Source organism: Nomascus leucogenys, chromosome 3, assembly GCF_006542625.1.
Source record: "Nomascus leucogenys isolate Asia chromosome 3, Asia_NLE_v1, whole genome shotgun sequence".
In the NCBI taxonomy this organism is placed as follows: domain Eukaryota; kingdom Metazoa; phylum Chordata; class Mammalia; order Primates; family Hylobatidae; genus Nomascus; species Nomascus leucogenys.
In genome coordinates, this window is record NC_044383.1 from 95304278 (window position 1) to 95328896 (window position 24619).

General features: G+C 42.1%; 1 protein-coding gene across 6 annotated transcripts in view; it reads left to right on the forward strand.

The window, feature by feature from the left end:
• Positions 1–24619, forward strand: part of ARMC2 (armadillo repeat containing 2) — a 132839-nt gene that overhangs the window by 68629 nt on the left and 39591 nt on the right. For all 6 annotated transcript variants that reach the window (XM_030809536.1, XM_012505900.2, XM_003255541.3 and 3 more), the window contains one exon: positions 17156–17301. In XM_030809536.1, coding sequence (XP_030665396.1) covers positions 17156–17301 — 146 coding nt within the window. The remainder of the gene's footprint in view (positions 1–17155; positions 17302–24619) is intronic.

The window sequence follows — 24619 nt, forward strand, 5'->3', positions numbered from 1 at the left end:
TCAATCCTTAGAGAAATGTATTATTTCCCTGCTTTAGATATACTATTTTTGAAGTTAGAACTGTTCTGCAGCACCCCAGGTAACATGGTTTGCTTTTCCTCCCCGCAGCCCCCTACCCCTGCTTCTCTGGTCCCTGAGCCTGCAGACACCTCCCCAGCAGGTCCTGCAAATCCAGATCCTCTCCCCCTTGCTCAGTACCGTACCACTGTCATGTTCTTCCTTTTTCTAAATGGAAGTCTCTCAGGAAGGTTGGTCCTCCCACCTCATCAGTCCTTTCCTTCCTTCACTCGGTTCCTTCCTTTTGTTTTTAGGGTTTAGGGAATAGGAAAGTGTATGGAACAAAGAGAGCTGACTCAGACAATTTGAGCCTGGCTAGTTCAGAAAATAATAAATGATAGTATCATGAATAGAAATTAGAGAGTTACAGAAAGGAACTGGATTTGGTGAGAGGAGGAAACAAAATTATGGGAAGAAAATTATGTAATTAGCTTTATTTTTATTTTTTAATTTTTTTTTCTTTTAATTTTCTTTTTTTTAATTAATTAATTTATTTATTTTTATTATTATACTTTAGGTTTTAGGGTACATGTGCACAATGTGCAGGTTTGTTACATATGTATCCATGTGCCATGTTGATTTCTTGCACCCATTAACTCGTCATTTAGCATTAGGTATATCTCCTAATGCTGTCCCTCCCCCCTCCCCCCACCCCACAACAGTCCCTGGAATGTGATGTTCCCCTTCCTGTGTCCATGAGTTCTCATTGTTCAAATCCCACCTATGAGTGAGAACATGCGGTGTTTGGTTTTTTGTCCTTGCGATAGTTTACTGAGAATGATGTTTTCCAGTTTCATCCATGTCCCTACAAAGGACACGAACTCATCATTTTTTATGGCTGCATAGTATTCCATGGTGTATATGTGCCACATTTTCTTAATCCAGTCTATGGTTGTTGGACATTTGGGTTGGTTCCAACTCTTTGCTATTGTGAATAGTGCCACAATAAACATACGTGTGCATGTGTCTTTATAGCAGCATGATTTATAGTCCTTTGGGTATATACCCAGTAATGAGATGGCTGGGTCAAATGGTATTTCTAATTCTAGATCCCTGAGGAATCACCACACTGACTTCCACAATGGTTGAACTAGTTTACAGTCCCACCAACCGTGTAAAAGTGTTCCTATTTCTCCACATCCTCTCCAGCACCTGTTGTTTCCTGTTTTTTTAATGATGGCCATTCTAACTGGTGTGAGATGGTATCTCACTGTGCTTTTGATTTGCATTTCTCTGATGGCCAGTGATGATGAGCATTTCTTCATGTGTTTTTTGGCTGCATACATGTCTTCTTTTGAGAAGTGTCTGTTCATGTCCTTTGCCCACTTTTTGATGGGGTTGTTTGTTTTTTTCTTGTAAATTTGTTTGAGTTCATTGTAGATTCTGGATATTAGCCCTTTGTCAGATGAGTAGGTTGCAAAAATTTTCTCCCATTCTGTAGGTTGCCTGTTCACTCTGATGGTAGTTTCTTTTGCTGTGCAGAAGCTCTTTAGTTTAATTAGATCCAGTTTGTCAATTTTGGCTTTTGTTGCCATTGCTTTTGGTGTTTTAGACATGAAGTCCTTGCCCACGCCTATGTCCTGAATGGTATTGCCTAGGTTTTCTTCTAGGGTTTTTATGGTTTTAGGTCTAACATGTAAGTCTTGAATCCATCTTGAATTAATTCTTGTGTAAGGTGCAAGGAAGGGATCCAGTTTCAGCTTTCTCCATATGGCTAGCCAGTTTTCCCAGCACCATTTATTAAATAGGGAATCCTTTCCCCATTTCTTGTTTTTGTCAGGTTTGTCAAAGATCAGATAGTTGTAGATATGCGGCATCATTTCTGAGGGCTCTGTTCTGTTCCATTGATCTATATCTCTGTTGTGGTACCAGTACCATGCTGTTTTGGTTACTGTAGCCTTGTAGTATAGTTTGAAGTCAGGTAGCGTGATGCCTCCAGCTTTGTTCTTTTGGCTTAGGATTGACTTGGCGATGCGGGCTCTTTTTTGGTTCCATATGAACTTTAAAGTAGTTTTTTCCAATTCTGTGAAGAAAGTCATTGGTAGCTTGATGGGGATGGCATTGAATCTATAAATTACTTTGGGCAGTATGGCCATTTTCACGATATTGATTCTTCCTACCCATGAGCATGGAATGTTCTTCCATTTGTTTGTATCCTCTTTTATTTCATTGAGCAGTGGTTTGTAGTTCTCCTTGAAGAGGTCCTTCACATCCCTTGTAAGTTGGATTCCTAGGTATTTTATTCTCTTTGAAGCAATTGTGAATGGGAGTTCACTCATGATTTGGCTGTCTGTTTGTCTGTGATTGGTGTACAAGAATGCTTGTGATTTTTGTACATTGATTTTGTATCCTGAGACTTTCCTGAAGTTGCTAATCAGCTTAAGGAGATTTTGGGCTGAGACAATGGGATTTTCTAGATATACAATCATGTAATCTGCAAACAGGGACAGTTTGACTTCCTCTTTTCCTAATTGAATACCCTTTATTTCCTTCTCCTGCCTGATGGCTCTGGCCAGAACTTCCAGCACTATGTTGAATAGGAGTGGTGAGAGAGGGCATCCCTGTCTTGTGCCAGTTTTCAAAGGGAATGCTTCCAGTTTTTGCCCATTCAGTATGATATTGGCTGTGGGTTTGTCGTATATAGCTCTTATTATTTTGAGATACGTCCCATCAATACTAACTTATTGAGAGTTTTTAGCATGAAGGGTTGTTGAATTTTATCAAAGGCCTTTTCTGCATCTATTGAGATAATCATGTGTTTTTGTCTTTGGTTCTGTTTATATGCTGGATTACATTTATTGATTTGCGTATGTTGAACCAGCCTTGCATCCCAGGGATGAAGCCCACTTGATCATGGTGGATAAGCTTTTTGATGTGCTGCTGGATTCCGTTTGCCAGTATTTTATTGAGGATTTTTGCATCAATGTTCATCAAGGATATTGGTCTAAAATTCTCTTTTTTGGTTGTGTCTCTGCCTGGCTTTGGTATCAGGATGATGCTGCCTTCATAAAATGTGTTAGGGAGGATTCCCTCTTTTTCTATCGATTGGAATAGTTTCAGAAGGAATGGTACCAGTTCCTCCTTGTACCTCTGGTAGAATTCAGCTGTGAATCCATCGGGTCCTGGACTCTTTTTGGTTGGTAAGCTATTGATTATTGCCACAATTTCAGAACCTGTTATTGGTCTATTCAGAGATTCGACTTCTTCCTGATTTAGTCTTGGGAGGGTGTATTTGTCGAGGAATTTATCCATCTCTTCTAGATTTTCTAGTTTATTTGCATAGAGGTGTTTGTAGTATTCTCTGATGGTAGATTGTATTTCTGTGGGATCGGTGGTGATATCCCCTTTTTCATTTTTTATTGCATCTATTTGATTCTTCTCTCTTTTCTTCTTTATTAGTCTTGCTAGCGGTCTATCAATTTTGTTGATCTTTTCAAAAAACCAGCTCCTGGATTCATTAATTTTTTGAAGGGTTTTTTGTGTCTCTATTTCCTTCAGTTCTGCTCTAATTTTAGTTATTTCTAGCCTTCTGCTAGCTTTTGAATGTGTTTGCTCTTGCTTTTCTAGTTCTTTTAATTGTGATGTTAGGGTGTCAATTTTGGATCTTTCCTGCTTTCTCTTGTGGGCATTTAGTGCTATAAATTTCCCTCTACACACTGCTTTGAATGTGTCCCAGAGATTCTGGTATGTTGTGTCTTTGTTCTCGTTGGTTTCAAAGAACATCTTTATTTCTTCCTTCATTTCATTATGTACCCAATAGTCATTCAGGAGCAGGTTGTTCAGTTTCCATGTAGTTGAGCAGTTTTGAGTGAGTTTTTTAATCCTGAGTTCTAGTTTGATTGCACTGTGGTCTGAGAGACAGTTTGTTATAATTTCTGTTCTTTTACATTTGCTGAGGAGAGCTTTACTTCCAACTATGAGGTCAATTTTGGAATAGGTGTGGTGTGGTGCTGAAAAAAATGTATATTCTGTTGATTTGGGGTGGAGAGTTCTGTAGATGTCTATTAGGTCCACTTTGTGCAGAGCTGAGTTCAATTCCTGGATATCCTTGTTAACTTTCTGTCTCGATGATCTGTCCAATGTTGACAGTGGGGTGTTAAAATCTCCCATTATTATTGTGTGGGAGTTTAAGTCCCTTTGTAGGTCACTCAGGACTTGCTTTATGAATCTGGGTGCTCCTATGTTGGGTGCATATATATTTAGGATAGTTAGCTCTTCTTGTTGAATTGATCCCTTTACCATTATGTAATGGCCTTCTTTGTCTCTTTTGATCTTTGTTGGTTTAAAGTCTATTTTGTCAGAGACTAGGATTGCAACCCCTGCCTTTTTTTGTTTTCCATTTGCTTGATAGATCTTCCTCCATCCCTTTATTTTGAGTCTATGTGTGTCTCTGCATGTGAGATGGGTTTCCTGAATACAGCACACTGATGGGTCCTGACTCCTTATCCAGTTTGCCAGTCTGTGTCTTTTAATTGGAGCATTTAGCCCATTTACATTTAACGTTAATATTGTTATGTGTGAATCTGATCCTGTCATTATGATGTTAGTTGGTTATTTTGCTCATTAGTTGATGCAGTTTCCTCCTAGCCTCGATGGTCTTTACAATTTGGCATGTTTTTGCAGTGGCTGGTACCGGTTTTTCCTTTCCATGTTTAGCGCTTCCTTCAGGAGCTCTTTTAGGGCAGGCCTGGTGGTGACAAAATCACTCAGCGTTTGCTTGTCTGTAAAGTGTTTTATTTCTCCTTCACTTATGAAGCTTAGTTTGGCTGGATAGGAAATTCTGGGTTGAAAATTCTTTTCTTTAAGAAGGTTGAGTATCGGCCCCCACTCTCTTCTGGCTTGTAGAGTTTCTGCTGAGAGATCAGCTGTTAGTCTGATGGGCTTCCCTTTGTGGGTAACCCGACCTTTCTCTCTGGCTGCCCTTAACATTTTTTCCTTCATTTCAACTTTGGTGAATCTGACAATTATGTGTCTTGGAGTTGCTCTTCTCGAGGAGTATCTTTGTGGCGTTCTCTGTATTTCCTGAATCTGAATGTTGGCCCGCCTTGCTAGATTGGGGAAGTTCTCCTGGATAATATCTTGCAGAGTGTTTTCCAACTTGGTTCCATTCTCCCCGTCATTTTCAGGTACACCAATCAGACGTAGGTTTGGTCGTTTCACGTAGTCCCAAATTTCTTGGAGGCTTTGTTCATTTCTTTTTATTCTTTTTTCTCTAGACTTCCCTTCTCGCTTCATTTCATTCATTTCATCTTCCATCAGCGATACCCTTTCTTCCAGTTGATCACATCTGCTACTGAGGCTTCTGCAATCTTCACGTAGTTCTCGAAACTTGGCTTTCAGCTCCATCATCTCCTTTAAGCCCTTCTCTCCATTGGTTATTCTAGTTATCCATTCTTCTAATTTTTTTTCAAAGTTTTTAACTTCTTTGCTATTGTTTTGAATTTCCTCCCGTAGCTCAGAGTAGTTTGATCGTCTGAAGCCTTCTTCTCTCAACTCGTCAAAGTCATCCTCCATCCAGCTTTGTTCCATTGCTGGTGAGGAACTGCGTTCCTTTGGAGGAGGCGTGGTGCTCTGCTTTTTAGAGTTTCCAGTTTTTCTGCTCTGTTTTTTCCCCATCTTTGCGGTTTTATCTACTTTTGGTCTTTGATGATGGTGATGTACAGATGGGTTTTTGGTGTGGATGTCCTTTCTGTTTGTTAGTTTTCCTTCTACCAGACAGGACCCTCAGCTGCAGGTCTGTTGGAGTTTACTAGAGGTCCACTCCAGACCCTGTTTGGCTGGGTGTCAGCAGCGGTGGCTGCAGAACAGCGGATTTTCGTGAGACCACAAATTCAGCTGTCTGATAGTTCCTCTGGAAGTTTTGTCTCAGAGGAGTACCCGGCCGAGTGAGGTGTCAGTCTGTCCCTTCCGGGGGGGGGGTGCCTCCCAGTTAGGCTGCTCGGGGGTGAGGGACCCACTTTAGGAGGCAGTCTGTCCGTTCTCAGATCTCCAGCTGCGTGCTGGGAGAACCACTACTCTCTTCAAAGCTGTCAGTCCGACAGGGACATTTAAGTCTCTGGAATTTCCTGCTGACTTTTTGTTTGTCTGTGCCCTGCCCCCAGAGGTGGAGCCTACAGAGGCAGACAGGCCTCCTTGAGCTGTGGTGGGCTCCACCCAGTTCGAGCTTCCTGGCTGCCTTGTTTACCTAAGCAAGCCTGGGCAATGGCGGGCGCCCCTCCCCCAGCCTCACTGCCGCCTTGCAGCTTGATCTCAGACTGCTGTGCTAGCAATCAGCGAGACTCCGTGGGCATAGGACCCTCCGAGCCGGGTGCGGGACACAATCTCCTAGTGTGCCGTTTTCCAGGCCTGCTGGGAAAGCGCAGTATGAGGGTGGGACTGACCCGATTATCCAGGTGCCGTCTGTTACCCCTTTCTTTGACTAGGAAAGGGAACTCCCTGACCCCTTGCGCGTCCCGAGTGAGGCAGTGCCTCGCCCTGCTTCGGCTCACGCACGATGCGCTTCACCGACTGTCCTGCACCCACTGTTTGGCACTCCCTAGTGAGATGAAACCGGTACCTCAAGCAGAAATGCAGAAATCACCAGTCTTCTGTGTCGCTCGGGCTGGGAGCTGGAGACTGGAGCTGTTCCTATACGGCCATCTTGGCTCCCTCTTTTTAATTTTTAATATATATTTTTTTGACATAGAGTCTCACTCTGTCACCCAGGCTGGAGTGCAGTGGCGCGATCTCAGCCCACTGCAACCTCTGCCTCCCGGGTTCAGGTGATTCTCCTGTCTCTGCCTCCAGAGTAGCTGGGATTACAGACGTGTGCCACCATACCCAGCTACATTTTGCATTTTTAGTACAAAACTAAAATTGTTTTAGTAGGTCTCTAGTACAGACGGGGTTTCACCATGTTGGCCAGGCTGGTCTCGAACTCCTGACCTCAAGTGATCCACCCGCCTCAGCCTCCCAAAGTGCTGGGATTACAGGCGTGAGCTACTGCTCCCGGCCGAAATTAGCTTTAATATAAAACTTTCAGATGCCAGCAGAATAGCCATGCAGGCCTGTCGAGTAGGAAGTAGGAGATATGAGCTGAGGCTTGGAAGAGAAGGTAAGACCAAAAATACAGATTTAGGGTCATCTACATGGATTTGATGGTTGAAGGCAGAAAGACAATAAAATTACCCAAGGAGAGAGTAGAGAAAGAGCAGAGGGACTGACGACAGATTCTGTGAAAATGCCCTCATTTGTGGAATGGGAAGAGAAAAGGAAGTGACTGGGAAATGAAGGGCAATGTACAAGAGTAGAGATTTTCTCAGCAAGGCTGGGTCAGCTTTGGCAAATGCTGCAGAGAGCGTGTAGGGGAAGAGGAATCCCGCCACTTTGTTTGGAGCCGTGCGAATAGGCGAGCGAGGGGCGTGAGGGGGCCATCTCCTAGGGCGACAGTGTGCTCTCTTACTCTCTTTCAATCTTACGTAATTCTTTAGCTCTGTATTTTTAAATTAAAAGGTGTTTTGATATACTTGATTTTTTTTTTTTTTTAATTTCTGAGCCCTAGAGTGAGCTCCCTACTTTGGCTGAGCTGGGCTCAATCCTGTATTCAATATTTGCCATCGGGAACCCTGATGGTTCATTCAACCCTGGACCATGCTGGGGCAGGCCCAGTGCCGCCACCCTGCATGGTCCAGTGAGGACAGCACCACACTGGAGCCCCCAGCCTAAGCTGGCCTCTCAGCCGGCTTACCGTCTGAGCCCACCTTACCCTCTGAGCCTCACTTTCCTGTCTCTAAAGTGCTGACTATTCCTGCCTTAAAGGGCAGCTGGGAAATGAAATGAGATAGTCTAGTAAAGCGCCCATAACGGGGAAAGGCACATAGTAGGCACTCACCAGAAAGCCATTCAATAAAATAAGATCAGAATTACCCAAACCTGAAGCTTCAAAGAGCAATTACTTCTGATGGGATAAAAATGTAATCACAAGAAATTAAGAAGACAGAGTCTAAGATGGATTTCAAATATTTAATCTTTTTGTTGTTCGGGCTTTGATAAGCAATGTAGAGAAGAGCACCAAAGAGAAACTAAAATTGGAGGATGTTAGAGTAATGTATGGGATTCTGGGTACATGATGGACCCCAATTCTCAGAGCCAGCTATTCTCTGCTTCAAGATTTGGGGAATTTAAGAGAGGCCTTCAACTGAAGTCTGGGGATTTGACCAAGCAGTGACTTAAGTTATTATTAGTAATTAAGGATTGTACCAAGGTGGCCGGGGTCTTTTAAATCTTGCTTTAGTTATGTTTAATAGTTTTTAAATGTAGAGATTAATGCATTTGTATTTAGGTGTTTAGATAATTGTAAGTAGGCGTACTTATGCTGGAAATTATTCTTTATCTTGCATGACCCCGCCTATTGGAAGCCTACCTCCCTCAGACTGTGGAATCAGAACCAAGGTGGCAGTGTCTACCAGTAGAACTTTGCTCTGATTATTGGAGGAAGTAAACTGCATACCTATAAAATGGGAGCAAATAGCCCCATGATTGTATTTCCTAAGTTCTTACGATAATTTTTTTGGAGATTTGATAATTTAAACCAAATTTAAAGCATTTATTTTGAAGGTTTTGCATGAATAGCAAGCAGCAGATGAGGTTTTTAATTTTCTTATTGTTTTAATTAAGGTATAATCTACATCCAATGAAATGCTTAGATCTTATATGTTTGATGAGTTTGACAAAAGTAGAAAGCCACATAGCCCCTACCCTTATCAAGATACAGAAGGTTTCTGTCACCTCAGAAATTTCTTTCCACCTCTTCTCATTAATCCTCATTCTTCTACCCTCCTCCCAGAGGTAACCATTTTTCTGATCTCTTTCACCATAGATAAGCTCTGCCTGTTCTAAAACTTTATATAAATGGAATATACAGCATGTACCCTTTTGTGTCTGGCACTTATTTTGAACTAAGTATAAATTCACAAGATGTTGCAAAAATAGTACTGAGAGGTCCTGTGTACCCATCACCCAGCTCCTCCCAGTGGTGATATCTTACATAACTATTGTACATTATCAAACCCAGGAACTTGATATGGATATGCCGTAGTTACCTAGAGTACTAGATCTGGCTTATTTTGCTTAGCATATTGTTTTTGAGATTAGACGAAGCATTTTTAGGGATTAGTCTTTGGTATTGATCACTACGCTGGCTAATTTTTTGTTTTGTTTTGTTTTTGTTTTTGTTTTTAGAGATGGAGTCTTGCTCTGTCACCCAGGCCAGAGTGCAGTGGCGTGATCTCGGCTCACTGCAACCTCCACCTCCCAGGTTCAAGCAATTCTCCTGCCTCAGCCTCCCGAGTAGATGGGATTACAGGCACGTGCCGCCACTTTTTTAATGATGTATTTGTTAATGAGAAGGAGACAGCTATTTTCTACTTATGAGGCTTCCTTCCTATAAAAGAATTGCCAGCAGCATAACTAACCACTCACGTGCCCAGTTGTCACAAGAGAGTAGGCATTTGGGGCCCAGGTTCTTCCCTTCTCTACCCTTTCCTAGGAAGGAGCTGTCTATAGGCAACTCATGTTCTCCTCCAATTTTCCAGGGACAGCAGATCCGAAGATCTGAGAAGACTCAGAAACCTAAACATGTAATGCCTTGGGTTTTTTACTTGGAAATAAGAGGCTAAGGAGGCTGGGGATGGGGATAAAGTTATCACCGTGGTTGGAGAATGTGGCTGATAGCTGAGGCAGGCATGCTTTCTAATCCTGAGTCCTAGAATTAGATTTACCCACCCAGTCACAGACCATGTCTGTCCCTGGAGGAGCAGAACACCTGTGTTCTGATGGCAGCTCACTTCTAAAAGAGGAAGGGAAGAGAGGGACCAGGTAGGGGCTGGACTGAGAGTGTCTGATTCCTATCCCAAGCTCACCAATCAGGAAGTGAGAGTGGTGGATGGCCAGGAGTGTTATGCTAAAAGACAGATCAAGGGTGGAAAATGAGGCTCCTACTGTGTCTGAGGAGAGCCATTTGCTCTCAATTAGTGCTCTGTCTGCTCAGCCTCCTGTCTTCACTGTAGATCTATTAGTTGTGGCAGTAAGGAAATGTCACTAGCTTTAGCATATAATTGTGAATAGTGGTTTCATTGCTTGGTAGCTCTTAATGCACTATCTTTTTCAGACTCCTTTTTCTTGTTTTGCTGCATTGCCATTCTAAATTGTTTGTATGATATTCAAAATTTCTCCTATATTGATACATACATAGCCACAACTAGAAGAATCAGCTGCCTACTCATTTTAGTGAAGTAACTGACATAGAGGCAGTAAATGGAGAAACAACAATAAACAGAGCCAAATGTTAAATAGAGTCTCAAAGTAGGACATTGGGAGTTTAAGGAGGACAGAAGCATTTCCTGCTAAGTCGGACACCCATGGTAGGGATGTGCCAAGTAGGCCTGTGTAGCCAGGCACAGAGTGTTATCAAGGATTGTTAATTAATATTACCTTCATAAGCATATATCTTAATAACTTCCAAGAAAAGCTTAGACATGCTTGTTACCAGTGATTTCACATGTCTAGCAGCATCTTGTCATTGGTTTCTTTTGTCTCAGCCAGAACTGTACAAATCATATATGAGACAATATGAAACTTCTTGGGTTACCACACAGGCTCTGGTTTTGGCATATATGTGGCCTCAATTGGGCACAAGTTCAAAGAAATGAATCTGCCTTTATTAATAGAGGGAGATGGTTTAGCTGAGGTTGGAAAATAGTGGCTTTGGTCGTAAATCATTTCACACTGTTTGTGGTCTCTGGCGACTGCATTTATTCTTTTACATCATCAGTGGGAAGTCAACAATTTTGCAGTTGGCAGTTAAGTTGAGACAAAGCTCGAGGGATTTCAGTTGTGGATATTCCAGATGATTGCAAAATGCTTTTAGAGACCAGTGCCAAATAGAGTAGGGAGGCAATAGACCAAGAAACTGAGGCCAGGGCACTAGCCTACCTGGGAGCTGATAGACTTCTGAGCTTCAGTGAGTCACAAGCTCCTCTGATCTGGGGCAGCTCTGATGGCAGGTTGCCTTCTAGAGCAGAATCTGGTGAGTTCCTTGAGGACAGAGTACTCTGATGGAGGAAGGGCGCAGAGGGAAAAGAGAGGGCTGTCCACTCTGGACATGATCAGTGTGTGTGGAGGTTGCCCCACCTCGCACCCACCCACTGCAGTAGAGAACGCAGGAATGAGACCACAGCTGCCGGGCCTGTGTTGTGTCCTCAAGTCCAGTGATCCAAGTCAGGAGGGCCCCCCCACCCTTTTTTTTTTTTCTTGAGGCAGAGTCTCACTGTGTCACTCAGGTTGGAGTGCAGTGGTGCGATCAAAGGCATGGCTCCCTGCAGCCTCAGCCTCTGGGGTTCAGGCGATTCTCCTGCCTCAGCCACGAGTCGCTGGGATTACAGACCTGAGCCACTGGGCCCAGCCCCATATTTTAAGACAAATATTTCCTGTGTTTGCTAAGATTTCTCAATCAATTAATAGTTGAAAACACAATTTGAAATTGATAATTAAGTACCTATAGTCAACTTGAAAAAAACAGAAGCTAAAGCTTTTGAGTTCTCATTTTACTGTATTAAAATGTAGTTGTGCATTTATAAATGATCTAATTTCTTCTTAGTACATTTTTTCCCTTTGAAATGGGTCTCCCAATACTGACTACACAATGAAAACTTTGAGGCTTACATAATTCATTGTGAGCTGGGTAGCTTTGCCAACTCTCCAGGTGTTTTCCCTGACTGAGGGTGGTACCTGTTATGATCAAATAATTTGGGGAACATGGAAAGAAGCTGCCTCAGAAAAGTGAGCACCAGAAAGTTGTCAAGTGTAGCTCAGTCATTTTTCAGCAGTAGATTAGTAACCAGAAGCAAAATGGAATATTTCTTCCTGGGTATTTACCAAAACCTTAGGTCCCCTTATGTCCTAAACATCACCTAACAATTGCTAATAAGCAAGGAAACTTATATTTGTATCAGTCCTCTTTGTGGATTATCAGTGTCGTTTTCTTCTCTTTTTTCTTCTTCGTATGGGCTGCCTTCAGGATTGCAAGTCCCACAGGATTGCAAGTTAAGAGATGGGGAAAAAGATAGGAATTAAAACTTGTGTTTTTCAGCGTGCTATTTCTTGGTGAAATGCTACTTAAGAGGTTGAGAATTTCTCTACTAAGTCCTTTAGAGACTAAACAAGACTTTTTTTAAGTAAGGGATCTGAGGTGGTTTGAAAGATTATATACAGTAAAAAAGAAAAAGGTGTGTTTAAGTTTGTGCATTTATACATAACATAAATTAGAATAGAAAGTTAAGAAAGAAATGGACGAACACCTCCAAGCACAAAGCTTGGGCTTTGGTTAACTCCTGCTTTGGGGGTGGGCCCAGTGGGTGGGCTTTTCTTAGGGGTGGGAAATAAAGACCCTGCTGTAGAGCACAGAACTCACTGATAATTTTCACAGATTTATCTCTGTTCAACTGAGAGTTCTTGGTTTTTTTTAAATTTTCACTTGTATATAATGAATTCAAAAGTAGGAGCAAAATTCAGAGTTAAATGGGTTGACTTGGAACTTGCCTTTACTGTGACCACATGATTTAGCTAGACCCTCCTCCCCACACCCTTTTTTTTTTTTTTCTGCATTTTTTCCAGAAAAGGCCACTGGTCTGAGCATTCAGGGCCCCACCATCATCCCACAGTGAGATTGGTGGCTCTCAGAGGTTGGTGACAAGTCTCTCAAGATACAGGGCCTTCAGAGCTGCTTCTGTGTGGTGGCCTTTTCCTGATCCTTCCCCCTCAGGGCTTTAGGCACTGGTTCACCCAGGCCTCTGCTAAGCTCCCGCACTTCCTTGCCAGAGGTGTCTTAAAGGGAAAAACCTCTCTTTTGTCACTCCTGTCCCTTCTTGCTTTCTTCCCCCTCCTCATTCCCCTCCTCCTTCCCCTTCTCATTCACTCATCCAGCCCTCCAGCAGCTGAACATTTAAGAGCTTTTTATGAGCATATTTGTTGTCCTCTGAGTAGAAAGAGGAATAAGAAGTGGTTTGTACCCTAGAGGAACTCACCATGGGAGAGAAGATGCCTGAAGACAAGTGACGATGCTTCTGTGATGGGGGTTGTAGAGGCAGGAACAGGATGCCTTGGTAACACGGAAGAGAAGGCGACTGATCAGCCTCGGAAAGGACTTCATACAGAAGTTATCTTGAGCTGGGTTTTGAAAAATGAGCAGGAGGCCGGGCGCGGTGGCTTATGCCTGTGATCCCAGCACTTTGGGAGGCCGAGGCGGGCGGATCACTTGAGGTCAGGAGTTCAAGACCAGCCTGGCCAACATGGCAAAACCCTGTCTCTACTAAAAATACAAAAATTAGCGGGGCATGATGGTGCTTTCCTATAATCCCAGCTACTTGGGAGGCTGAAGCAGGAGAATTGCTTGAACCCGGGAAGCGGAGGTTGCAGTGAGCCGAGATCGAGACTCTGTCTCGAAAAAGAAAAAAGAAGAGAAAAATGAGTAGGAGATGGCCCGGGGGAGAAGGGGTGGCAGAGTGTAATCGCGGACACTCTGGGTGGAGGAAGCCGCCTATTCAAAGGCGTGGCGTCATGAAGGGTTGAGGACCTCATGTGGCGCAGAGTCTGAAAGATGGCCAGGGTGGTGCTGAGGCAAAGGAGATGAGTTTGGAGGGATGAACTACACTTCAGAGACTGAGGAACCGTTAGGCTATGAGTGCTACTGGCTGGGCTGGAAGTTGCAGGAGGCCTTTGAACAGGGAAGGCGGGGCTTTGAGATGCCCCCTCTGGAAGCAGTGAGCAGCTGTGGGGGCCAACTGTGGAAGGAGCCCATCCAGGGGGCTGTAGAGTTTGGGTAAGAGATGAAGTGAGCTTAAACTGAACCAGTGACACTGGTGATGGAGAGAAGGGGTGAATGTGTGGCCAGTCAGGTGGGGAAAGGGGTGCGGCGTGGGAGTTTAGGAGCTTGGGAAGGAGCTGCTGTCAGAAATGAGATAGGCTAGAGAACAAATACACAGAGGCTAGTCCCCTTCCAGAGAGTTCATTTTTCTTTCATCCGTTATTTTTTATTCTGTGATGGATGGGGGCTATAGAGGTGGGAACAGGATGCTTTGTTAACACGGAAGAGGAAGTGACTGATTGGCCTCTGAAAGGTCTTCATAGACAAGTTAGCCTGAGCTGGGTAACTACAGAGTCCATTTTTCTTTCATCCATTATTTTATACTCCTCTGTTTTAAAAAAAATCTTAAAATCTGTCTACCTCAGATTTTAATCTGTTTAGCCCATGGTGTTCTGATATCCCAGTCTTTCCTTTGTAGATGTCCACCCCTTCATTCATTCCATTAATAAATGCCTATTGAGCACCCACCACATACCAGGCAATGGACTTGGAGCTGGATGTACAATGGTGAAAAGGATGAACAGGGTTTATGCCCTTACTGAAGCTTCTAGTCTGGAGGAGTAGACAGATAGTAAAACATAATATTAAATAACCTAGCATTAAGTAGAGTTTATGGGGCCATATATGGTATGAGATGAAGCTTGACAAGTTGAGAAGGAACAGATCCGTTGAACCTTGTAGACCATGGTCAGGGAACTGAATATTATCCTGGGAGCTATGGACAAAAAGCCAATATGGCTTGGAGTAACAGAAAGCAGAAAGGCAGGATTCTGGGATGTCTCTGCTTGAGCAACTAGGTTGATGGTGTCATCTATTGAGCTATTGCTGTGTATTTTTCTAATGCATGGTATATGTTTCATGCATGTTATTTCTACCAGCACCACAAATGACAAATTTGGAAATATGTGAGGTATTGTATATTACTCAACTGTGTGTATCATGTGCAGTAAATGGGTAGGAATTTCAATCAGATGACATGTCACATATAAATGTGGGCTTTCTTTCCTGACTTGGGTTATTTATGAAAGTTATGTATGTGGGGCAGAAGAACCTTGAGCTGTCTAAACTTTTGCTAATGAGGTGAGAATAAGGCCTGAGAAGGAGAAAAAATTGAGATTGAAACAAGAAAATAAAAGCTCCTAAGGAAACTATGGTCCTTTCTGCTGGCAATGTCCCTTGCCAGAGGTTAGATGTGGGGAGCGTGAAGATTACTATGGATTGGGATGTCCCATCTTTGATGCCTTGGGGACCAGGGAAAAGGAACTGTTGGTGTGCAGTGACTGGAATGGATATTTCATGGTTTCCCATGGTGTCTGTCTGCATGGGAGTTACACAGGCATCTGTACTCTTCGGTCTCCATGGAAGAGAGTTTTGAGGCATCCTCTGAATTAATGTAAACCAGTAGTGCTCTGGTGCCTGGGCTGTCTCAGGAGAACAGGTGGAAACAGGGTCAGATGATGAGAATTTTCCATTTTATGACAGCAATGGAATTCCTAGAATGGTTCATTAGTCTTCACAAAACATCCATTCCTGGCTGGGCACAGTGGCTCACCCCTGTAATCCCAGCGCTTTGGGAGGCTGAGGTGGTTGATCACTTGAGGCCAGGAGTTTGAGACCAGCCTGGCCAACATGGGGAAACCTTGTCTTTACTAAAAATACAAAAATTAGCCAGACCTGGTGGCACGCGCCTGTAATTCCAGCTACTTGGGAGGCTGAGGCACGACAATTGCTTGAATGGGGATGCAGAGGTTGCAGTGAGCCGAGATCCTGTCACTGAACGCCAGCCTGGATGACAAAGGGAGACTGTCTCCAAAAAAAAAGTCCATTCCTTAGCTTAGAAGAAGGCTACACTGTGACATTGTGCAGATCTATGGAGTTAAGTGGAATACTCAAGTAGTTTATTTCACCTCCAATGTTTGGGATACTGAAACTTTCAGGGAAGAATTTACAGAATCATTGTATAATTGAATTGATTGCAAAAGACATGTACACATTTATTTGAAGCTTTTTTTTTTTACATTTTCTGTGTTTTCAGGGTAGTCAGTTATATTTTAATGTATCTTTTTGTTGCTGTTGTTATAAGGAAAAACTAATCATGTCATCTTAAGAATTGTTTTTAAAAGTTTATATACTATGGCTGTAAGGATGTTTTATGTTTACATGATGCTTTACAGTATTAGATAAGTAATAAAAACAGGGCTATATGTTTCCATTTGCTACACACAACCCCTTGAGAGGTGAGCAGTGCTTGTCACCCGCTTTTCACAGATGAGGAAATGGGGAAGTGGAGGAAGGAGTGGCTGCCCCTAGGCACTTCACTAGGAAGAGATGTGGGACTTGAATCCCTGTCATTTGACTCTAAAGTGATGGCAGCGATGCCATTCACACATCTCATCTCATTGAATCCTCACAACTACTAGGCAAGTATCATCACCTCTACTTTACTGAATGAGAAAAATGAGCTCTGGGAGGTTAAATAACTAACCCAGGCTGATGGGTGGTGAGGCTGAACTGGCTCTTAACCAGTAGCTTTCCTGTAGTGTCCCACAAGGAAGGAGCACACTGCATATTAAAATTATTAGATAACAACATTAGTTTTATGATTTATAAACTCTTCTCGACTCTTTGATGAAGGTAAAGTAGATAGCTTTCCTGAATTTTTTTTAAATAAAATAAGACAAATTTTTGAGATCTTAATACTTGTCTCTTGGGAGAGAATGAGACTAAAGATCTTAAATATTCCTTGGCCACATCATTCATTATCTGATGCTATTTATAAAAGCATAGAACAATCAGACGAGAATACCTATAAAACCTAAAAAAAAAAAAGGAAAGAAAAACATAGAACGAGAAGTTTCTAATCTGCAGAACTGATGTGGCTATCACAGGACCAGCTGAAGATCTTAGGATTGTTAGCAAACCTAGATGATGATTTGTTTAACCCTGGGTTTGGGGTATATCAATTGCTTACTAAGATTAATATTTCATTCTTTACCTTTCAACCAAATTAGGCTTCCTTTGTTTTCATTTGTTGCTACTTGTGCCTAGGCTCACATTCTCTGGTGGGAGATGCATAGCGGGAGCTTCGCTGAGCTACTGATATAAGGAAATTTATGAGATGAATTGTACTGTGCTGCTTCATGTGGTTATATTTTTTCAGTTTTTTAAAAAAATGGCACAAGCATGCTTTTATCCTAGGTGACTGCTACATTGAGAAGCTTGGTTGATTCACCATTAGTAAGAAGTAAGTTCCTAAACATCAGTGCCCTTCCCCAGCTCTGCACGGCAATGCAACAGTACAAGGGTGACAAGGACGTCTGTACCAATATTGCCAGAATATTCAGGTAGGTAGACTAAGACGTGAAGTAGCCTTACAAAAACGCTAATGCTTAGATTTGGGGTTATCTTTAATATTTGCTTGTGTGACTGGCAAGGAATCCTTTTTCTTCTTTTTACTTCACCTACCAGAAAGGGTAAATCTAGTGGCCCAAGTTAAAAATGAACAATTCAAACAAATGACCCCATCGTCTATATGATTCTATTGTGATTCTAAACTCATCGGTTGTTAAGTCATTTTAGTTCTTTGGTGAGTTGTGAGCTATGTGTGTGTGTTTAATCTTCCTCTCAGCTTATTTGAGGTAAAAAACTGTATACAAAACACAGCAAACCTTCCAGTTTGCTAGGAAATAAACAAGAGTTTTAACTCAAAAAAGGGGATCAATGCTTAGAAAGCCTGATCTGACTTTGTAATAGAAGGTTATTCTATTTCAGCTATTTGAACTTTGGCTCAAGCTTTCACTAGTCATGTCTATAGTTTATTTCTTCCAGAAATAATGATCATTTGAATCCAGGTTGCCTCAAAGCAAGATGTGGTTAAATTTCAGAGCTGTCTTTAAATTATGCATTTCTGTTTCCTCCCGCGCTGCTCTTTGTCAGTATTTTTACATAATGATTCTTCTCGGGAGCCTGGGGCTTTTCTTGAACTATAATGTTGTAGTTGTAAAGAAATGCAAAATTTCCTGAAGACTGAATTGGTACTTGACCCCAGGACCCCTGTATGAGGATGTGAGTCCAAATCTGATTTTTAAAAATGAATGTCAACTTGTATTATAGATTAAATGGTACACAGGTTTGTTACGTGGGTAAATTGTATGACATGGAGGCTTGGGGTCTCAACAATCATGTTACCCAGGCAGTAAGCATAGTACCCGACAGGTGGTTCTTCAGCCCCAGCCCCCTCCTTCCCTCCAGAGCTGATCTTTTTAAACTGCACTTCCCTGAGCTTTGTTCTGGATACCTAATTACTACCTATCTAATGCACTGTAAAATCATAAGGAATTTATTTTTGTTTATAGTGTCATGTAGGGGTCCAACTTCATATTTTTCCCATGTGGGTAGTTGATTGTTCCAGCACCTTTTACTGACTATGCCGTCCTTTCTCAATGATTTTGTCAATCAGACAGAAGGTTCCATATAATTTCAGGTTTGTTTCTGGGCATTCTGTTTGGTTTATCCTCACACCTGTACCACACTGTACTTACTATTATAGATTTGAGTCTTGCTATAAGATGAATCCTTCACTTTTTGTTGTTGAGATGGGGTCTCGCTCTGTCACCCAGGCTGGAGTGCAGTGGGCACAAACATGGCTTACTACAGCCTCGCCTGCCCAGGCTTAAACGATCCTCCCACCTCAGCCTCCCTAGCAGCTGGGACCACAGGTCCCACCACAGCTGACCACGCCAAAATGCTCAGCTAATTTTGTCATTATTATTTGTGGAAATGAAGTCTTGCTATGTTGCCCAGGCTGGTCTCAAACTCTTGGGCTCAAGTGATCCTCCTGCCTCAGCTTCCCAAAGTGCTGCGATTAGAGGTGTGAGCCACCCTGCCTGGCCTTCAAATCTCTCACTTTTTTTCTCCTTTAAGATCCAAACTCTTGGTCAGGCACAGTGGCTCACACCTGTAATCCCAGAACTTTGGGAGGCCAAGGTGGGGGGATCACTTGAGCCCAAGAATCTGAGATCAGCCTGGGCAACATGGCGAAATCCCATCTCTAGCGCTGCCCCCCACCCCCAACCCCGGCCAAAAAATTAGCCAGGCATGGTGGTATGTGACTTTAGTCCCAGCTACTTGAGAGGCTGAGGTAGAAAGATTGCTTGAGTCTGGGAAGGTGGAGGTTGCAGTAAGCCAAGATAGTGCCACTTGCACTACAGCCTGGGCAACAGAGCAAGACCCTATCTAAAAAAAGAAAGAAAAAATAATCCAAAGTCTTCTTGTTCTTTTCCCTTCCTTATGAACTTATTAATCTTGCATTGATAGCTCTTTAAAAATATTTACTTATTTATTTGTGTATTTCAGCTGTCTCCTACAGGAAGGATATCCAAGAATCTTGATGAACATTAGGACTAGGAGTTTGTCTATAGATGCTCTTGGATTTTCTATGCAAATTACCTGCATATAAATTTTTTTTCAATTATTGTAATTCTTTCCCTTGTCCTCATCTCTTCTTTATTGCATTGTTTAGGAGTTCAATACAAAATTGTGAGTGTTGAGAGTGTTGTCTTTCTTCTGACTTTATTTATTTATTTATTTATTTTTATTTTTATTTTTTTTTGAGACGGAGTCTCGCTCTGTCGCCCAGGCTGGAGTGCAGTGGCGCGATCTCAGCTCGCTGCAAGCTCCGCCTCCCGGGTTCACACCATTCTCCTGCCTCAGCCTCTCCGAGTAGCTGGGACTACAGGCGCCCGCCACCACGCCCGGCTAATTTTTTTGTACTTTTAGTAGAGACGGGGTTTCACCGTGGTCTCGATCTCCTGACCTCGTGATCCGCCCACCTCGGCCTCCCAAAGTGCTGGGATTACAAGCGTCAGCCACCGCGCCCGGCCTCTTCTGACTTTAAAGAAAATATTTTCATGGTTTCACTAGTTGAAAATTATATTTGTTGTAGGTTTTCCTAACTACCCTTTAGAAGATTAATGATTTTTTTTCTCATTAATGGGTATTAAGTTTTGTCAAATGCTTGCCCTGAATCTTTTTTTTTTTTTTTTTTTTTTTTGAGATGGAGTCTTACTCTGTCGCCCAGGCTGGAGTGCAGTGGGGCGATCTCGGCTCACTGCAAGCTTCGCCTCCCAGGATCATGCCATTCTCCTGCCTCAGCCTCCCGAGTAGCTGGGACTACAGGCGCCCGCACCACGCCCAGCTAATTTTTTGTATTTTTAGTAGAGACGGGGTTTCACTGTGTTAGTCAGGATGGTCTCGATCTCCTGACCTCGTGATCTACCTGCCTCGGCCTCCCAAAGTGCTGGGATTACAGGCGTGAGCCACTGCACCCGGCCCCCCCTTTTTTTAACTTTTATTTTAGCTTCAGGGGTACATGTGCAGGTTTGTTACATAGGTAAACTCATGTCATGGGGGTTTGTTGTACAGATTATTTAATCACCCAGGAATTAAGCCCAGTATCCAATAGTCAAGAGTTGTCTTTTCTGCTCCTCTCCCTCCTCCCACCCTCCACCCTCAAGTAGACCCCAACATCTGTTGTTTTCTTCTTTGTGTTTATAAGTTCTCATCATTTAGCTCCCACTTATAAGTGAGAACATGTGGTATTTGGTTTTCTTTTCCTGCGCTAGTTTGCTGAGCTAATGGCCTCCACGTCCATCCATGTTCACGCATAAGACATGATCTCATTCTTTTTTATAGCTGCATAGTATTCCATGGTGTATAGGTACCACATTTTCTTTATCCAATCTGTCAATGATGGGCACTTCGGTTGATTCCATGTCTTTGCTGTTGTGAATAGTGCTGCAATGAACATTAGCGTGCATGTATCTTTATTGTAGAATGATTAATTTTCCTCTGGGTATATACCCAGTAATAGGATTGCTGGGTTAAATGGTAGTTCTGCTTTTAGCTCATTGAGGAATCACCATACTGCTTTACACAACGATTGAACTAATTTATACTCCTACCAACAGTGTATGAGTGTTCTCTTTTTTCTGCAACCTTGCCAGCATCTGTTATTTTTTGACTTTTTAATAATAGCCATTCTGACTGGTGTGAGATGGTATCTCATTGTGGTTTTGATTTGTATTTCTCTAATGATCTATGATACTGAGCTTTTTTTCCATATGCTTGTTGGCCACATGTGTGTCTTCTTTTGAAAAGTGTTTGTTCATCTCGTTTGCCCACTTTTTTTTTTTTTTTGAGACGGAGTTTCATTCTTGTTGCCCAGGCTGGAGTGCAATGGCAGGATCTCGGCTCACCGTAACCTCTGCCTCCCAGGTTCAAGCGATTATCCTGCCTCAGCCTCCCAAGTAGCTGGGATTACAGGCATGCACCACCACACCCAGCTAATTTTTTGTATTTTTAGTAGAGATGGGGTTTCTCCATGTTGGTCAGGCTGGTCTCGAACTCCCGACCTCAGGTGATCCACCCGCCTTGGCCTCTCAAAGTGCTGGGATTATAGGCATGAGCCACCACACCTGGCCCTTTGCCCACTTTTTGGTGGGGTTGTTTTTCTCTTGTAAATCTGTTTAAGTTCCTTATATGTCCTGGATATTAAACCTTTGACAGATGCATAGTTTGCAAATATTTTCTCCAATTCTATAGGTTGTCTGTTTACTCTGTTGATAGTTTCTTTTGCTGTGTAGAGCTCTTAAATTTAATTAGATCCCATTTGTCAATTTTTGCTTTTGTTGCATTTGCTTTTAGTGTCTTTGTCATGAAATCTTTGCCCGTTCCTATGTCCAGGATAGTATTGCCTAAGTTACCTTCCAGGGTCTTCATAGTTTTGGGTTTTACATTTAGTCTTTAATCCATCATCCATCTTGAGTTGATTTTTGTATATAGCGAAAGGAAGGGGTCCGGCTTCAGTCTTCTGCCTATGGCTAGCCTGTTACCCCATGATTATTTATTAAACAGTGAGTCTTTTCTCCATTGCTTTTTTTTTTTTCTTTGTTGAGACGGAGTGTTGCTCTGTCATCCAGGCTGGAGTGCAGTGGCACTATCTTGGCTCACTGCAAGCTCCGCCTCCCGGGTTCACACCATTCTCCTGCCTTAGCCTCCCGAGTAGCTGGGACTACAGGCGCCGGCCATCACGCCCGGCTAATTTTTTGTATTTTTAGTAGAGATGGGGTTTCACTGTGTTAGCCAGGATGATCTCCATCTCCTGGCCTTGTGATCTGCCCGCCTCAGCCTCCCAAAGTGCTGGGATTACAGGCGTGAGCCACTGCGCTCGGCCTCCATTGCTTGTTTTTGTCAGCTTTGTTGAAGATCTTGTAGGTATGCAGCCTTATTTCTGGGCTCTCTGTTCTGTTCCCTTGGTCCATGTGCCTGTTTTTGTACCAGTACCATGCTGTTTTGGTTACCATAGCCCTGTAGTATAGTTTGAATTAGGCAATGTGATGCCTCTAGCTTTGTTCTTTTTGCATAGGATTCCTTGGCTATTTGAGCTCTTTTTCAGTTCCATGTTAAATTTTAAAATTGTTTTTTTTTTTCTAGTTCTGTGAAGAATGTCATTGGTAGTCTGATAGGAATAGGATTGAATCTGTAAATTGCTTTGGTCAGTATGGCCATTTTAATGGTACAAATTCTTCCTATCCATAAGCATGGGATGTTTTCCCATTTGTTTTTGTCTTCTCTGATTTCTTTGAGTAGTGTTTTGTAATTCTCATTGTAGAGATCTTTCACCTCCCTGGTTAGCTGTATTCTCAGGTATCTTATTCTTTTTGTGGCAATTGTGAATGGAATGGCCTTTCTGATTCGGCTCTCTGCTTGGCTGTTGTTGGTGTATAGGAATGCTAGTGATTTTTGTACATTGATTTTTGTATCCTGAAACTGCTGAAATTGTTTCTCAGCTGAAGGAGGTTTTGGGCTGAGACTATGGGGTTTTCTAGATGTAGAATCATCTGTGAGTGTTGGGCCTGTTGTCTTTCTTCTGACTCTAAAGGAAATATTTTCATGGTTACACCAGCTGAAAATAATACTTGTTGTAGGTTTTCATAAGCACTCTTCTGCAAACAGAGATAGTTTGACTTCCTCCCTTTCTGTTTGGATGCCTTTATTTCATCCTCTTGACTGATTGCTCTGGCTAGGACTTCCAATATTATGTTGCATAGGAATGGTGAGATAGGGCATCCTTGTCTTGTGCTGGTTTTCATGGGGAATGCTTCCAGCTTTTACCCATTTAGTATGATATTGGCTATGGGTTTGTCATAGATGGCACTTATTATTTTGAGGTCTGTTCCTTCAATACCTAGTTTTTTGTTTTGTTTTGATTTGTTTTTTGAGATGGAGTCTCGCTTTGTCGCCTAGACTGGAGTGCAGTGGCGCGATCTTGGCTCACTACAACCTCTGCCTCCCAGGTTCAAGCGATTCTCCTGCCTCAGCCTCCAGAATAGCTGGAATTACAGGCACGTGCCACCACACCCAGCTAATTTTTGTATTTTTAGTAGAGATGGAGTTTTACCATGTTGTCCAGGCTGGTCTCAAACTCCTGACCTCAGGTGATCCACCCGCCTCAGCCTCCCAAAGTGCTGGATTACACGTGTGAGCCACCTCGCCTGGCATCAGTACCTAGTTTATTGAGAGTTTTTAACATGAAGGAATGTTGAATTTTACTGAAAGCCTTTTCTGTGTCTATTGAGATAATCATGTGGTTTTTGTCTTTAGTTGTGTGTATGTGATAAATCACATCTACCTGAATTGCTTTTGATTATGGATTTTCTTTTTTAAATCTGTTAATATAGTAAATTACATTAATAAAGTTTCTCAAGTTAAGCCATTATATATTGCTGGGTTTGGTTAACTCATATTTTGTTTAGGATTTGTCATTGGTGGTCATGAGTTACATTGACCTATATTTTTCCCTTCTCATATTGTCCTTGTCTGGGTTTAGTGTAAGTTTATACCAGCCCCATAAAATGGGTTGGGAGGTAATCCAATTTTTTCTCTTTCCTAGAAGAATTTGTAAAAAGCTGATCTGCTTCTTGAAAAGTTTAAAAAACTTGCTCAAATGCTATTTTTATCCAGGGTATATATGTGTGTATGTGTGTGTGAATATTGTTGACTACTGATTCAATTTCTTCCTATATGGTTATATGTTTCTCATTTCTACTTGGTTCAGTTTCAAAAAGTTATGTTTTTTTAGGAGTTTCATAATTTTATCTAAGTTTTCAAACAATATAAAAGTTGATCCAACTATTCTCTTATTATTATTTTAATCTCTGTTGTATCTCTAATTATGTCCCCTTTTATTTATTTTACCTATTTAACAGATATTTGTATAGCACTTACAACATGCTAGGCAATATTCAGAATACTTTCCAAATACGAATTCATTTCATCCTTATAACAACTTTTTAAGATATGTATTATTATTGTCATTATCATTTTACATATGAGGAAACTGAGGCATAGAGAAGTTTAGTTATTTTCCCGAGATCACACAACTAGTATGTCATAGAGCTGCAGTTCAAACCATATTCTGGCTCTAGAATTCATACTTTGAACCACTATGTTACCTTGCCTCTTCATTGTTAATATTGACTTTCTTTCCTAATTTTGATTGTTCGTGCTGTTTCTCTTTTTCTTAGTCTTGCAAAATCTTTCCTATTTTATTAGCTTTTACCAAGAACAAATATATTATTGATCCACTTTATTGTATGTTTG